The 15,366-nt window shown below is 39.4% G+C and overlaps 1 protein-coding gene across 3 annotated transcripts; it reads left to right on the top strand.

Annotated features, from left to right (window-relative positions):
* Positions 1-7,484: 7,484 nt before the first annotated feature.
* LOC110817300 (S-adenosyl-L-methionine-dependent methyltransferases superfamily protein) lies at positions 7,485-15,098 on the top strand. 3 transcript variants are annotated; one of them, XR_002540174.2, is made up of 7 exons: positions 7,485-8,150; positions 8,773-8,879; positions 9,811-10,315; positions 10,757-10,875; positions 11,868-11,939; positions 12,584-12,644; positions 14,769-14,860. XR_002540174.2 is itself a non-coding variant. In XM_022045773.2 (6 exons), the coding sequence occupies exons 1-5, from the start codon at positions 7,917-7,919 to the stop codon at positions 11,935-11,937; spliced, it is 1,035 nt and encodes a 344-aa protein (XP_021901465.1). In that variant the 5' UTR covers positions 7,485-7,916; the 3' UTR covers positions 11,938-11,939; positions 14,769-14,860. The 3 variants fall into 3 exon arrangements, 2 of the variants coding, with proteins under 2 accessions (XP_021901465.1, XP_021901464.1); XM_022045773.2 differs by lacking the exon at positions 12,584-12,644; XM_022045772.2 differs by lacking the exons at positions 11,868-11,939; positions 12,584-12,644 and having other exon boundaries at positions 7,487-8,150; positions 14,769-15,098.
* Positions 15,099-15,366: the final 268 nt, after the last annotated feature.

Raw genomic sequence — 15,366 nt, 5'->3', positions numbered from 1 at the left:
ACATATATATGAACTGTATAACATAATACCTATCACACTTTTCGTAATTCAATCGTTACACAACATATCTTCCTAATTCGCCAGCCCACTAGTATCCATGGGGATCCATAGGGGTCCCGCTACCCGTTAATCCTTAACACTTGAAATCAAACTCCAGGGTCGTCCCCATACCCCGTCCGGTATGGGTGCCAAACCATAGACCTCATTACCCCGTCCGGTATGAGGGTGAAACGGGCCGTCCCCATACCCCGTCCGGTATGGGCGCCAAAACACATAAGATCTCCATACCCCGTCCGGTATGGGAGACCACAATCCCGGTAGGGTTCCCTACGGACTCGATCCGTCCACCATCTCCCAGGATATCTAGTCGGGCTGAACACATTATACAATTTTCATTCACATAATCTTTCATTCTCCTTTTCCCTCAGTCAGCATTATCAATCACATACAAACAAGTAAAACGATAATTTATGCCAAACAGACAACATATAGCACCAATATCCCGGTCATTCAATCCATAATCAATAAAACAGTAAAATATGCACACGAAACTATAAAATGAAAACATCGAACCTCATGCTGTATTTAAAACTGTAAAACAGGCCAAATAACAGTTAACCGACAAACACACTAGACTCGGGCTCCATTAGCGACCTTGAGCAATTTCACACATTCGTTAATTCATGAAATACCGTTTTATCATTTATTGGACTTTAAAACCGTGATAGGAAATAGGGTGAGGGGTCCTTACTCGTTTCGGGGTCCGAACACGGCTTCACAGTGCGCTTGCAGGCTGTCCCTAATTTTCCCTGAATTTTCCTCGGGGAACTGAAACGCACTACTGGTACCTGCACGTATTCCAAAAAATCCCAAATTAGGCCCAGGGCCCCTTTCGGCCCAAATCGCAACTCCGGCACGGCGGCTCCGCCGTGCTCCGGCGACGGCACCGCCGCTGGCGGCGGCGATTCGCTTCAGGTTGGCTGTTTTCGGCCGTTTCCGGCCGAATTCGGCCACACTCGCATCGGTCCCTGCGAGAAAACAACCTTAGGGCCCTCGGGGGGCCAAAAAATCACGGAAAAACGGAGCTTACCGGCGGCGACGCTCTCGGGTGCGGCAGCTCTCCGGCGAGGTTCGTGTTTTGGTGATTCGGCTCCTGTCAACCTGTAGAGAAAAGAATGGTGATCACGGTGATATAAAAATTGCATCAAATGGAGGCCGAGAAGGGCCTCATCGGAGGCAAAAACCGAGAAGGGGCGCGGCGGCGCCGCTGGGCTTCGGCCGTGTATCCCGGCCGTTTGGCCGGAATTTTGGCTCCGATTTGGCCACAGGAGGAATCAGCGTGGAAAAACGAGTCGGGGGTACGAAATTTACCTCGATCGGCGGTCGGAAATTCCTCCGGTGCAGCGGCGGGTGGCGGCGGCCGGCTTCTGGTTCGTCTTCTCCGGCGAGCGGCAGGCAGCTAGGGTTTGTGGTCTGGTGTGGGGGTTCTATTTATAACCCTTTGCCTTTTGATCTCAGCCGTCCATTTTGTTTTAATCTGGGCCGTCCGTTTTTGATTAAATCTGGGTCGTCCGTGCGTTTAAATCTGGGCCGTCCGATCGCATGCTTGATCTGGGCCGTCCGATCGTGCCTACGCGGATCGCCAACGTGACCTTTTTTGGAACGACGTGGTCTTGCCACGTAGCAGGTCCCGGTTGGCCGGGACTGCTGACCGGGCCTGCTGACGTGGCTGCCGACGTGGCTTTTTTTTTTTTTTTTCGGCCCCTTTCCGGGCGCTACAGGCACTACCCTCATCCCTAATAAGTCCGCCACAGCAGGTGAGGTTGGTGGCTGCACGATAAGCACCATTAGTGTTCACCTTCCATTAACCCCTGAGAGGTTTTTGCCAAGTTATAAGTTCTTCTGACCTGTGCGCCATACCTGAAAAAAAGTAAATAATCATATTATTAATCATAAAAGTATAATCTGTTATGAGGGACACATCCTTAGTAAACTCATTGATGCTATTTTTATTTTCTTGAAAAACAAACTTATTCTTATAGTTCTACAAGCTCTAGCAAGTAAGGCCAAAGATTACTCTCCAATCTTGAACTGTCTTGTACCAGGGCCAGTTGTTTTTGAGGTTTAGCACGAATTACTCATTAACAATGCCACAGAAGAAAGTTGAATGGGCTTTAGTAGGTATGATCTTCAACCACAGCAGTTTAGCCACGCTGCAATTATTGAGGACATGATCCACATCCTCAATGAGTCGCCACACCTACTGCACTCCGCAGTCGAGCACATGTGACGTTGGTATCTCTCTCAATTCGTCAAGATCTTCCTTTAGCAGCCAACCAAAGGAACATATGCACCCGTTGAGCACCTGCCCAATGCCAAATGTCTCTAATTTTATCCTCCGGGTGCCAATGATCACTCTCCAGAAGAGCGTAAACCGAGCTAACCGAGAAACACTCAGAGCTCGTTATACCCCAAAAGTAAGAGTCCGGGATATTGTCATCTCTAGGGGTCGGTACCGTAGCCATCTGGAGCAGTGTGTCCATCAGCAACACCCGGTACAGGGGTACCCAGTTCCATTGGCTAGACGACACCATGTAATCCTTAACACATCTATAGATATTGTGCTCAGCAATAGGTGCGAAAGCCAAAAGCTTAAGACGCCCCAAGTCCTCTAACCAACAGTCTTCCTAAAACTTAACATTTCTCCCCGGTCCAATTGACCATTTGATGCCCATATGAAGGTCTGTCCAAAGATGGTTAAGGTTGCGCCAAAAATGGGAGATTGGTCTTGTCGGCTTGTAACTCTGTGATAAGACAGGTCATCTGTACTTGTGGGTAAGGACCTGGACCCACAATAGGTCGGGCTTTGTAATCATAAAAAAACACAATTTTATCAGAAAAACTTGGTTTTGTTTGTCGATAGACCGAAGTACGCTCCCCCCAGTGTTGTCAGGCATGCACATATCACTCCAACTGACAAGCCTGATTTTCTGGTTGTCATTCCCCTGACCCCAGATAAACTTCCTGACCACTGCTTCAATCTGATAGCATAGGGATTTAGACAAGGCCATGGTCTGCATAGCATAAGCGGGGATAGTCATGAGGACGGACTTGGCCAAAATTAAATACCCTGCAAATGAAAGAAAGTGAGCGTTCCAGCCAGATAAGTTTTGGTCAATCTTCTCAAGAATGTAATAATAAGTATCTTTGTTTACTCTTTCATGTAGTAAGGGAACTCCCAAATACTTACTAAGATTATTGGAGACTTAAAACCCAAATATCTTACTAAAACGGCAAGCTTCACCTGTGGTAACATTGCGAGAAAAGAAAGTGTTTTGGTCGCACTCACCTTGTTGCCCGAGCTACCACAGAAATCCTCAAAGACTTCCTTTATAACCTGAGTCTAGTCCTCAATGGCTTTCCCAAAGAGTATCAGGTCATCTACAAAGAAAAGGTGTGAGAGGGCAGGACCCTTTTTACCAATGCGGATCAGCTGCCACATATCATTTCTTACTCAAGTGTTAATGCAATGGGATAGCCGTTCCATGTATAACACAAATATTTAGGGTGAAAATGGGTCTCCTTATCAAATGTCTCTAGTAGACTGAAACTCCTAGGTGAGACAGCCGTTCTAAGACAATTGGATGGAACAAGAGGAGATACACTGCATGATGATTCTGATAAGGTTAGGAGGGAGACTAACATAAAGCAGAGTGTCCTCCATATATTCCCAATGGATGCGATCATAAACTTTTTCTCAGTTCACCTTAATGGCCATCCACTTGTCTTTCCCCCGCAGATGTCACATAGAGTGGACCACTTCTTGGGTAATAACAATGTTATCCGTGATATTCCTACCGGTTACAAAACTAGTTTGAGTAGGGTCAACCAAAAACTGCATTAGGTGTTTGAGCCTATTGGCAATAAGTAGTTAATAAGTCGATCGGACGAAATTCTTTAATAGTGTCTGGTTTAGCAACTTTAGGGATAAGGATAATAAGGGTCATGCTGATCTCAGCAGGTAGTTGTTCGCCATGGAAGATACCCTTGATCATTGCACATACCGACTCGCCTACAGTCTCCCATTGGTTCTAGAAGAACGCCGCATGAAGGCCATCCATTTCGGAGGCCTTCAATAGGTGCATACTAAATAAAGTGTAGTAAATTTCATGATTTGTAATCTCAGAGTCCAACTGAGCGACCATAGTCGCTGTTAACTTTGGGAACAACCCTCTAACAGGATATTGTGGTATGGGTCCCTCTTCAGCCGTATAAAGGTTCTCATAGAAGGTGGAGGTTATTACCCGAAGCTGGCCTTTATCGGTACTCCAATTACCATCTTCATCCTTAAACATACTAATTTGTTCTTTTTCCTTCTAGAGATGGTTTGGGCATGAAAGTATTGGTGTTCTTATCCCCTAGAAAAATCCTATTGCATCAAGATTTTTGTTTCTAAAGCATCTCTTCTTGTAGTAACACCCTCTTGAATTCTTTTTTTAAGGAATTTTTCAACTCTTGGAGTCGAACAGAGTGGTGTCTCTCCAATGTCCGTTAGATCCCATCCAGTCTTGTCCGGAGGATATTTTTTTCTTAGTGATATGCTCAAATACATTTCTATTCCAGTCCTGCACAGTCTCGTTGAAATTACTAATGTTCTCCTGGATAGATAAATGGTTTTGCCAATTTCTCCTAACCAAGTTAGGAAAATCAGGGTGGGATAGCCACGCAGCTAAAAAGTGAAAGGGCTTGGGGTCCTTTTTGTTAGAGTGATGGGTGTAACGGATGATCAAGATAGGCATATGATCAGATTGCACTTTGGAAGGTGCTGAACAATGGCCTCCGAGAAGTGGTTGAACCATCTCTGGTTACAGATAGCTCTATCAAACCATTAAAAAAAGGTTATACATCGCCATGTAAAGTTTGGCCCTACATAATCAAACTGCTGCAAAGAATTAACATCAATAAACTGTCTAAAAAGAGCACAGCCTTTAGACTGTTTAGTCGTTCCCCCTCTTCGTTCATCCGATCTAGGATGGCATTGAATCCCCAACAAAGAGCCAAGGGCGATCCAAGTTATGCTTGATAGTGGTGAACTCCTCCCAAAGATCTTTTCGTTTCTGGGGTTTTAGGCTCCCATAAACAATAAAGAGGGAAAAATATTCTCAACCATCATTCCTACTTATCTTGAGATGGATAAACTGATGATGATTGTAGTCTACAGTAACCTGGATAGACTCTCTCCACATTATCCAAACGCCCATTGAAAGACCAACTGCCTCAACTCTATGGGTGTAGTCGAAGCTTACGTTCTTAATCATTTTATCCGCTTTTATGCTTGCCGTCCTAGGCTCCAACAACGCAACCAAGGCAAGGTTGTGGATATTGACAAATGACTTTACGATACTCCAGAAATCAGCTTTTGCAGCGCCCTGACAATTCCATATAAGAAATGAGCTATCCATAGAGTAAAGGTAAGGGAAAGAGGAGCTGATGCTGAAGAGAGGGACTATGCTTGCTTCTTCTGAAGAGCATTGACAGCTCAAAACGAGGCTTACATCCTTATTGACAAGCTCTTGAATTTTGGACAGAAGATGGTTGATCGTAATGGAATCAGTGGACATAGTTACCTCATCCTTTTTCTTATCCTTATCTTATTTTTTGAAAGTCTTATTAATTTTTATGCATTTACTCATACCAAATCTATCAAGAGGCTTGACTGTCAGCCTGATGCCATCTCTTAAGGAGATCGTTGGTGGCATGGAGCTATAGGGGGAGAGGACTGATTGAGTTCGTGGTCTTGGTCCACCCTATCTTTAATTGTTACAACGGTATTCTTTGAAGGTTCCAGTGTAGTAGTGCCCTAACTTATTACAAACTTCTCATTATTAGTCATTCCTGCGCCATGGGAGCTGATGCATACCTTTATCCCGCTAGATTCTCTGGCCACATTAGTCGTGGGCATCATACGTCCAATTGTGGGCTTAAATTGGCCAGCATGGAGAACCCATGACTTCGGGAAGGGCATCCATCGTCTTCTAATTATTGTCTTCCACCACCGATGCTTTCCCTTTACTCCTTGGGGGTTATCTCTCACTTGAGACCCCTAGCTATTTAAAGATTTTAACCATCAGCCAATTTGATCCTTCTAGGACTTTCTCCATGTCCACAATCATACTAACTCTTGACCCATTCTTATTATTCTCTCTTGGGATATTTGGTCCTTTACCTAGTAGGATAGGACCCTTACTTCCAACTTTCCTCCCCGTGCGTTGGATTTGCATCCAGGGACCATAGTTTTCAGCCGGCACTGCCACATTATCCTGTTCCCTGGGGCCTGTGCTTCCACTATTGGCTAACTCAATCTCTGTCTCAACATTTTTCTTGTATTAGCCTTTAAGGTGCCCATAAACTCCGCGATCGAAGTATACAGTAGGCAAACCCATTCTTATTATTCTCTCTTGGGATATTTGGTCATTTACCTAGTAGGATAGGACCCTTACTTCCAACTTTCCTCCCCTTGCGTTGGATTTGCATCCAGGGACCATAGTTTTCAGCCGGCACTGCCACATTATCCTGTTCCCTGGGGCCTGTGCTTCCACTATTGGCTAACTCAATCTTTGTCTCAACATTTTTCTTGTATTAGTCTTTAAGGTGCCCATAAACTCCGCGATCGAAGTATATAGTAGGCAAACCCTTATATTCCACTCTCAGTGGGAGCCTATCCAGCATGAACTTAGAATGAATAGTTTGGTCAGGTCAATTTCAATCGCCAATTGAGCAAACTTACCTTGTTCCATGCATTTAGTGTTATAGTCAATGTGAAATACCTTCCCCATCACATTGGAGATAGCTCTGAGCACGCTCTTATGGTAATAATGGATGAGGAGGCTAGGAAAACGCACCCAAGCCACTATATTAGTTACATCAGGGTTAGTAGTAGAGAAACTAGAGGACCAAGGCTGCACTGTGAGGTAATGACCATGTATAATCCATGGGTCATCCGTCAGAACGTGCAGGTAGTCTTCTGTTGAGTAGAACTTAACTATATAGTAATCATTATCGAGGTCAATCAAGTGTAATCGATTAGTGGGCTTCTACAGGCTGTGAAGTTTTGCCCAGAGTGCTTTATACCCAATTGCCTTCCCAAGCAGTTGAGTAATCACTATCAATTTCATATTTTGTACTAATAGTTTATGTACCTTATTCGAAAAATTGATTCTCAGTATTCCATTCTCCATGCCAAAACTGATTCTCGGTATTCCATTATCCATGCCAAAACTAACATCCCCATCTCTAATCTCAATTTCATCTCGATCGTTAGCAACCTGATGACTATTGATGAGTTTATCTCTAAAGGAGAATTTTACATTCTGTGCTTTCTACGGCGAAGGCGATTCCTCAAGTTGCATGGTTTGCGGTTTCTTGCCTGTAAGTTGCCTAAAATTTACCGTCTCTCTGCTCATTCCATAAGCCTCATCCCCAATCATAGTATCCACCATATACACATTTTTCACACTCAAATTTTACACACCAGACCGGAGCAAGGTTGGGGCTGCCGGTCGGGTCGCACCATGACAGGGGAGAGCGGCTGCTGTTGCTGGCTTACCTCCACCATTGTTGCCTCCACGAGGACAGGGGAGTTCTTTTCTCTACTTTTTGTTAGCCTTTAGTTAATATTTCCAAATTTTGTATAAAAAATTTGAAGTAAAAATTAATAAATATATCCAATATACTCGAACATTTGTTGCATCTTTTATCGTCTAATAACTAATATTATAATTTAAGCATTTTGCCTTTTCAATTGAATCTGAAATTATCAAATTTGGAAACTGACTAATTCTATCAATTTGGTCTTGGGTCTTTTCATTTTTAAATTTTCAAATCCGCTTCGGAACTGCCATTATCGCAAGAAAGGAATGGGAAAGGGAGACAAAAAACACAAACACCGAAACCGGCAACGAGGTACTCGTCACTACACTGAGGAAGAAGGAGAGATTTATTATGACGAACTCCAGTGTAACCCCCAACACTCCTCTTCTCTGTCCGATGATGATAATCGGCAAGAAGAAGGTGAAGAGGACGGGGAAAATGACGACAACCTATCAAAGGATTTGCCGTCCAAGTTCCTTCTTTACCAGCAGTCCGTTCAGGTATAACTGTCGTATGACCGTTGATATTACGTAGTGCCCTGCATGTGTCTTCACTCTTGCATTACTTTTTGTTTAAATCTACTCTATTTTCATATATTAGTAGATATTAACTATCGAGTATCAAATATGCGAAATAGTTTACAGTTGAGCAACTTCTATCGTATATTTTCAATTTAATTCCATAGAGAGAAAATTTTATTTCTCTTTGTAAGGGAAGGAATGCCGTTCAGAAAGACGAATTTGTACTTAAATTGAATATAGATTTAACTGAAAATTATAATGATATTCAAATCTTTATCCCATTTTTAATATATTGCCGATCCTATTTTGCGCAACTGAAATTAACACTAAACTCAAACCTCATGCTTTTGGTGAGAATGGAGTTGGGGAAAGCACTGGACCTCACTTTTAGAGTATGTTTTATTTTGAGAATAGGTTTGTTAAATTGCGACTCAAGCTTAACCCTAAATCACAATGCTATTTTCTTTTTTCATTGGTACATAAAAATATAAGAATTTGGGACCTAATCATTGAGGGTATTCTCTTTTTGTTTTTTAACATTTAATCATTGTTTTTCTCTTTTTCTTCACCTCATTTTACGAATACTGGTCTTGGAACGCAGTCCCCAAAAGGAGATATAAGCTATTTGCAGAAGTTCTTTTTGATGTATGTGGGTCAGAGGCAACCTCTCCATCTCCAAGAAGATTTCTGTGGGACTGCTCTTCTTAGGTACATATGTTATCATCCTATTTACTTTGCACCGGATCCCTTTCATAGTGGTTTTTTTGGTTCATTCACCTGTCTACTGAAGTTATTGGATGTATAAAACACATGTTTAATAAGAACAAGTTATCAAATAACACAAGAGTTGAATATGAAAATAAAATTAATTTTTTATTGTCGGCTCAATTAGTTTTTTTTTTTTAGTTTAGGTATGGTTCATGAATCTTATTTAGTTAATATCTTGAAGTTTACTCTCCTACTATGGTTAAGATTTTTTTGGATTAATTTTAAAAAGACAGTGGTATATATAGCTGAAGCACCAGTACCTAACAACCAATAACCGATTTGGAGGCCAATGGAGCAACTATATATATTTTAGTTAAGATTTACTTATTTGAAAGTTTTATGGTGTCTATAAAATGACATGTCTATTTTGGGCTTTAGATATGTATTACTGATTGTTTCAATCCAACATATCCAGATTCTTTTTTGTCTCTTCTCTTTCTTTTTTTTTCCTGGAAATCCAAGATATCCAGACTGTTCTCAGTCTATTTTCTTTTCTTTTGTTTTTGCTGCCTCTTCTTTCTGTCCTGCATCAGTTACCATTATGGTTTTTGGACGGTATGTGTACTTTATGCCTTCTTCAATTCAAAACTCCATTGCAGTTAATTGCCAATTGTTCGGCAGTGAATAGATGAATTTTTATGTTCTGTTGAAATTCTTAGATTATATTAGGTCATTTCTGTGTTTACTTGAGCTGCCTTTTGCTGATCCTAATCCTTATTCTACTAGTACGGTAGGGTGGTTTATCAATTTTGGTTTATGGAGGAATTGTTAGTAGAAAGGATTTTTGTTCCAAGATTAAGATCTGTAGGTTGTTCTTAGATAAAGGGTTTTGCTAAAGAAGTAACAAATGTTTAATTTTTTGTCCTGGCAGTACAGAATGGTTGCGCACTGATCCGAGACGGACTGCTGTAGGATTAGATTTGGACCTTGAGGCACTAGAGTGGTGTATAAAGAACAACATAAGTAAACTTGGGTATGATGGCTATTCCAGGTTATACCTCTTTCACGGAAATGTTCTGCATCCTCTTGAGGCTAAAATAGTTTGCTCTGACCCTCAAGTACTGATAAGGAACATTGGATTAGAGGACAACAATTGCTCAGTTGCTGTTGCAACAGAATCTACAGAGCAACCAAGCCTTACTGCTTCTACAAATGATAACTGCATGAAGAAAAGCTCTGGATTGCCTGCAAGAGACATTGTGTGTGCTTTCAACTACAGCTGCTGTTGCCTTCACAAGCGTGCTGATCTGGTTTCTTATTTCAAACATGCTCTTGATGCCTTGTCCAAGAAGGGTGGTATATTTGTTATGGATTTATATGGGGGTACATCTGCGGAGTGCAAGCTAAGACTTCAGAGAAAATTTGCCAATTTTACGGTATACTGGCTTAGCTCCAAATACTTGCATGAACTTACGAAAAAGTTTGAGCACCATTAAGTATTTGTTTGGCCATTGTCCCTAAGGAGTGGAAAAAGTTTCAGGCGAACCTAAATGACAGAAGAGCAAAGGGTATCCATGTGATTTCCACCAGAAACCTGGTCTTGAATTGAGCGTCAATACAGCTGTTGGAAAAAATTTCAAACAAGCCAAATAGAAGAAACATTCTCCTAACCATCAATATGACCGTCATTAATGAAAGTCTTGTTCAATCAACTGTAAAATTCCATAGTTTTCAGAGTCTTAATCTTTTATGCTAGATTATTGTCACTTGATTTTTGCATTATCTCAAATTTTCATGAATGGCAACTGCTTCTTGTTTTTATTTTTCTTTTCCTGAATAAATTTCTCGTGCTAAAATTTGAATTTGACATGGGGCAGTATGTCTGGGAGCAAGCAGAATTTGATATAATCGAGCGCAAGACAAGGATTAGCCTGCATTATCATCTTCTGAAGCAACAGAAAAAACTACGCCATGCATTTTCATACAGCTGGAGGCTGTAAGTTTGTACTATTCTTTTTTTATGCAGAATGAGAATATTCTAAGATGGAATTTCTTTAGTATTGCAAATCAATTTTGAAATAATTATTTAGTGTTAGGATGTTTATATGTTTATATAGTATAGACCATTTTTAAAATATCAGATCTAGGAGTTATTCTATTTTGTTTCATTAGGACAAGGTAGTATCTAACTTTGTCTATAATGATAAGGCACATTATTTCTTATTGGTTCTTTTAAGGTGCTACTAATGACAGAGCTAAGATTTATTGTTAGATAGGGCTAAATTATATGTAACTTATGGGATATATCGAAGCTTCGCTCTGCAATAAGCTTTAGTATCTTTTCCTATTTTTTCATCATATTTTTTAGAGAAAAAAATAAAAGAATTAACATTAGAAGGGCACCAGACGGATGCTGTAAATATACAAAAGCAACGTCACTCAAAGTGAGAAGAGATCCAAAAGATCAACAATATCTACCTCATCAAGAACATGATGACTCTTAAACAAAATATGCAAGACTCTTCAATAAAAGATGTTCAGAATTTTCAAAAGATATGTAGCTCTTTTCTTTCAAAATGATCGAGAAAACAGAGGGTGGATGAGAGAAAGGAATCTTTTTCTTTTGCTTGGTAGCTGGGATTCCACTCCATTGCCAAAGCTTGTTCTTAACATACCCGTTGACCACCAAAGACAAGTTGAGATTTTTTTTTTTTTTTTTTTGAGAAGATGACAAATTAAAAATATTGATAGCAGAATCCCCAAGCCTTCTAGACTCTGAACACTAGGTCAAAAGATGGCGTTAGAATTCACACTTAGAATGTCATAATAAAATCTATTTGCCCATAATAACATCTATTATGGGAGCTAGAGCTAAACTCTCTAATAAATCCTCTATACCATGAAGGCTACGAACCAGAAACATTTTTTTGTCCAGCTTCATTTATAATGCTTCAATTTTTTTGACTTCCTTTGTTATTCCTTGCACAGAAATAATGAAACCTGTGTAATGGGAGTCACAATAAAGCTAAGCCGTCTAGTAAATCTTCTATGCCACTAAAGGTACACACTTTGGAAACATCTTTTGGTTCAGGTTGAATTATAATGCTTTAATTTTTTTCGGTTCCTTTGTTACTCCTTTCGCAGAAATAATGAAACCTAGGAATAGAACTTGTTCTCACATAAATGTTCACTTCATCAAGTTAGTATACGGTTTGGCATTCCTAAGTGCTCCAATTTGGTCTTAATGTAAACGTATATAGCATTAAAATACATGACAAGGAATTCTTCCATTTAGGGGTTCTAACATGTTTCATGACCCTCATAAAAGTACTAGTCGCATACTCAACCGAAATTACATGATCAAGCACTCAAATAATCCATCTTGAATCTTAAATGCCATCATCCACTCATTTGATGAATGTGAATTTGATGGTATACACTATGTAAACCTATTTTGGAGAACCAACCCGAACCTAGTAACATATCTAACGTGTAATCAAGCCTTGGGATGCGAGATTGATATTTGATAGTGATCCTATCAGTGGCAAAATTGTCCAGACACATCATTCAAGTTCCATTTTTTTAGGGGTTAAGAGCTCCATAAACGAGACAAGGACCGAGGCTATGCCTGACATCCCTTTGATAGAAGTTCCTCCGCTTGTCCATTTAACTCAACAAGCTCTTTTGTTCATCATATAATGCAGAGATCAGGAAGCTGGGATCTAGGGATAAGATCAACTGCATGTTGGATGTCTCTCATGAGAGGTAATGCATTAGGGATGACATCTCATAAATATTTTAGCAGTTTTGTAACTTCAGGAGACTCACTTATGTTAACCTCATTATTCTTTGACCTCTCTTGGCTACCAGAACAATCCAACATCATTTTCTTCTATTTCCTTCTCAACTATTTTTTATTCGAGAAGATATACACTGGAGTAATACTCATATCTTTATTTGCGGGTTTAGCTGGTCTTGCCATGATACTATTTTCATTGTCCTTGAAAATATAAATTTTCTCTTCTGTGATTAATAACATCCCAATCATATACCAAGGTCTACCTTGCAAAACATGAGCCTCATCCATGTGTAGAACATCATAATATATTTCATCAACATAATCACCCTTGGACTGCTATTAGACATCGGTAACAGGTAATATTGTCTTGTCCAACCATGCTACCCTAAAAGGTTGGTATGTGGTTCAACTTTGAGTTTGATCTAAATATGGCTCTTTAGAAACCAGATTCATGGTACTAACACCATCAGTAACTAGTTTGCACGATCTGTCCCCATATCTATAAATGTCATGATAATGCTAATTCACTTCAATTCATCATTATCTCCCAACCCAAGACAAAACATATCTTAAAATATTAGGATGTTGTTTATTAACATCAAACCATTATACTCATCAGCACCTGAATAATCTATGGGGTTGACTATGTGATCCTTGTATTCTAGTGGAATAGGGCATTCTTGTTTCAGTATGAGGATACCTTGAGAAGAATGGGATTCAAGGTATCCTCACTGCTGACAACTGGGACATTAATATAGACCATCGAGATTTATTTTAGGAATGGGACGCAGTAGAAATGGGATTGTGGTATGGAGGTTGATGAAACTAGAATCATCTTTCATATAAATGTCAATAGTAAGACATTGACCTAGATTGGCATGGCTCTAGGGACACTTGTGCAGCAAACTATAGTAGTTTGTTATAGTAAACTTCTAGGGCTTTAGGTTACACATCTTCTAGGGAATCAGGAGAGTGGAACATAAGCTTTTTCTCAAGGTCCACCCTAAGTCCATTAGTAAATCTGGTGACAATATATACAGGATTCTTCAAATCTGGACATGTAATTAAACTGTAAATTTGCTGTTTGAGATCAAGTACTTAATCAATTAATTGCCTCTTTTGCCGTATTGGCAAACTTTTTCTTTAAGGTTTGTTTCATAGCATGTAATTGAATAGGAGAAGAGGTGATGGTGATGGTTGAATAGAGGAAGGCCTAGGGATAACCAAAGAAATCTAGTAAAAGGACAAAAATTCCCTTAATTAAAAAAAGTGTTAGAAGTTCACAGATTTATTTACTGATGTATCAATTTGATGCAATATAAAAATATTGCTTTACAAAAATCAGGTACCAATTTAATAGAAATAGGAAATTTCAGGGGGGGCTTTGTGATAGTTATTTGAAGTATTATGATAACAATTTACTTTCGGTTACTTTTTTTTAAAAAAAAAAAACAAAAACAATAAAATCAGTCATGCAAAAGGAGGAAATACCAACTATTTCATTTTCTTTAAAAACAACTCTCTTGCTTTCCGTACTCCTCTATTTCTTATACTAATTTTTATTCAAACATATTGTTACTACCTTTCAAACTGTTGTCCATTAACTTATTAGCGGCAGGGGTAGCTTTGCTTGATACATACACTCATTGCTACATGGATACATGTAAAACTCTTTTATTCAAACATATTGTTACTACCTTTCAAACTGTTGTCCGTTAACTTATTAGCGGCAGGGGTAGCTTTGCTTGATACATACACTCATTGCTACATGGATACATGTAAAACTCTTTTATATATGAGAATATGACAGGCAATTTTTCTTTTGGCAAGAAATCTAGAATGTATATAAACTTCTTTAGAAAAATGAAAAATTCATTGAAAAGATAGAAATAAAAAATTCACCCACTGTTTTAACAACATTTCTGTTGTTGGCGGCTTCAAAATGATGAGCATGTGCTACTACTTGAGTTTTACTTTAGAATGGCTTCTTCGGCCAAAGTGGTATCTTCAGCATACCACCTGCATCAAAAGAAAAAAGGATCATAATCATGTTTATATTTTCTTATAAATACATTTGCTTATATATGCAGTTGGTCGTTGCCGGAGATTAAAGACTGTTTGGAAGAGGCGGGATTTGGTTCTGTCCACTTTTGGCTTCGGGAAATGCCGGAGACGGACAAAATTAGAAGTACAGAAGGATTTGGTTGGGAACACGGTTTGAAATATGAAGAATTTAAAAGTTTCCAACAACGAGATTCATGGAATGCTTACATTATTGGTGTTGCCAAGTAAATTTGATGTGGTCTTTAGGTACTTGCAGAGAGCAAGCAAAATGTGCGACATTTAAAATTTAGTGGGAATTTTCTCATTTTAGATTGTGTACTTATAAAGTAACAATCTCACATGCAGGTGTTCTTTGAGATTGTAGCATTTAATTATTGTTATTATTATTAATTGATAAGTAATTAGAGAGATGACAGGATTATGGAGGGAGTGCCGTAAAGCTTTAGGGGCCACGAAATGCCGGCACGTCAACATCAAGTGCGTCATCATGATTCAAATATTTTTTTTACGGTCCAATTTGGGCGACACTAACGCGTTATTTTTTAAAAACATAATAAATTAATCCCACGTGTTAGATTCGTTATGTACGTATTTCAAAATTTCTAAAATTATTATTATATAATA

The sequence above is a fragment of the Carica papaya genome, chromosome 2 (genome assembly GCF_054855325.1).
Source record: "Carica papaya isolate Zhongbai chromosome 2, ASM5485532v1, whole genome shotgun sequence".
Taxonomy (NCBI): domain Eukaryota; kingdom Viridiplantae; phylum Streptophyta; class Magnoliopsida; order Brassicales; family Caricaceae; genus Carica; species Carica papaya.
Note: the sequence above shows the minus strand (reverse complement) of the source record. Positions and strands in the feature narration are given on the sequence as shown.

Coding starts and splice junctions, on each gene's coding strand:
- LOC110817300 (XM_022045772.2), top strand. CDS start 7,917: ATGGGAAAGGGAGACAAAAAACACAAACACCGAAACCGGCAACGAGGT. Junction 8,880..9,810: donor TGTGGGACTGCTCTTCTTAG/GTACATATGTTA, acceptor TTGTCCTGGCAG/TACAGAATGGTTGCGCACTG. Junction 10,876..14,768: donor TTTTCATACAGCTGGAGGCT/GTAAGTTTGTAC, acceptor TTATATATGCAG/TTGGTCGTTGCCGGAGATTA.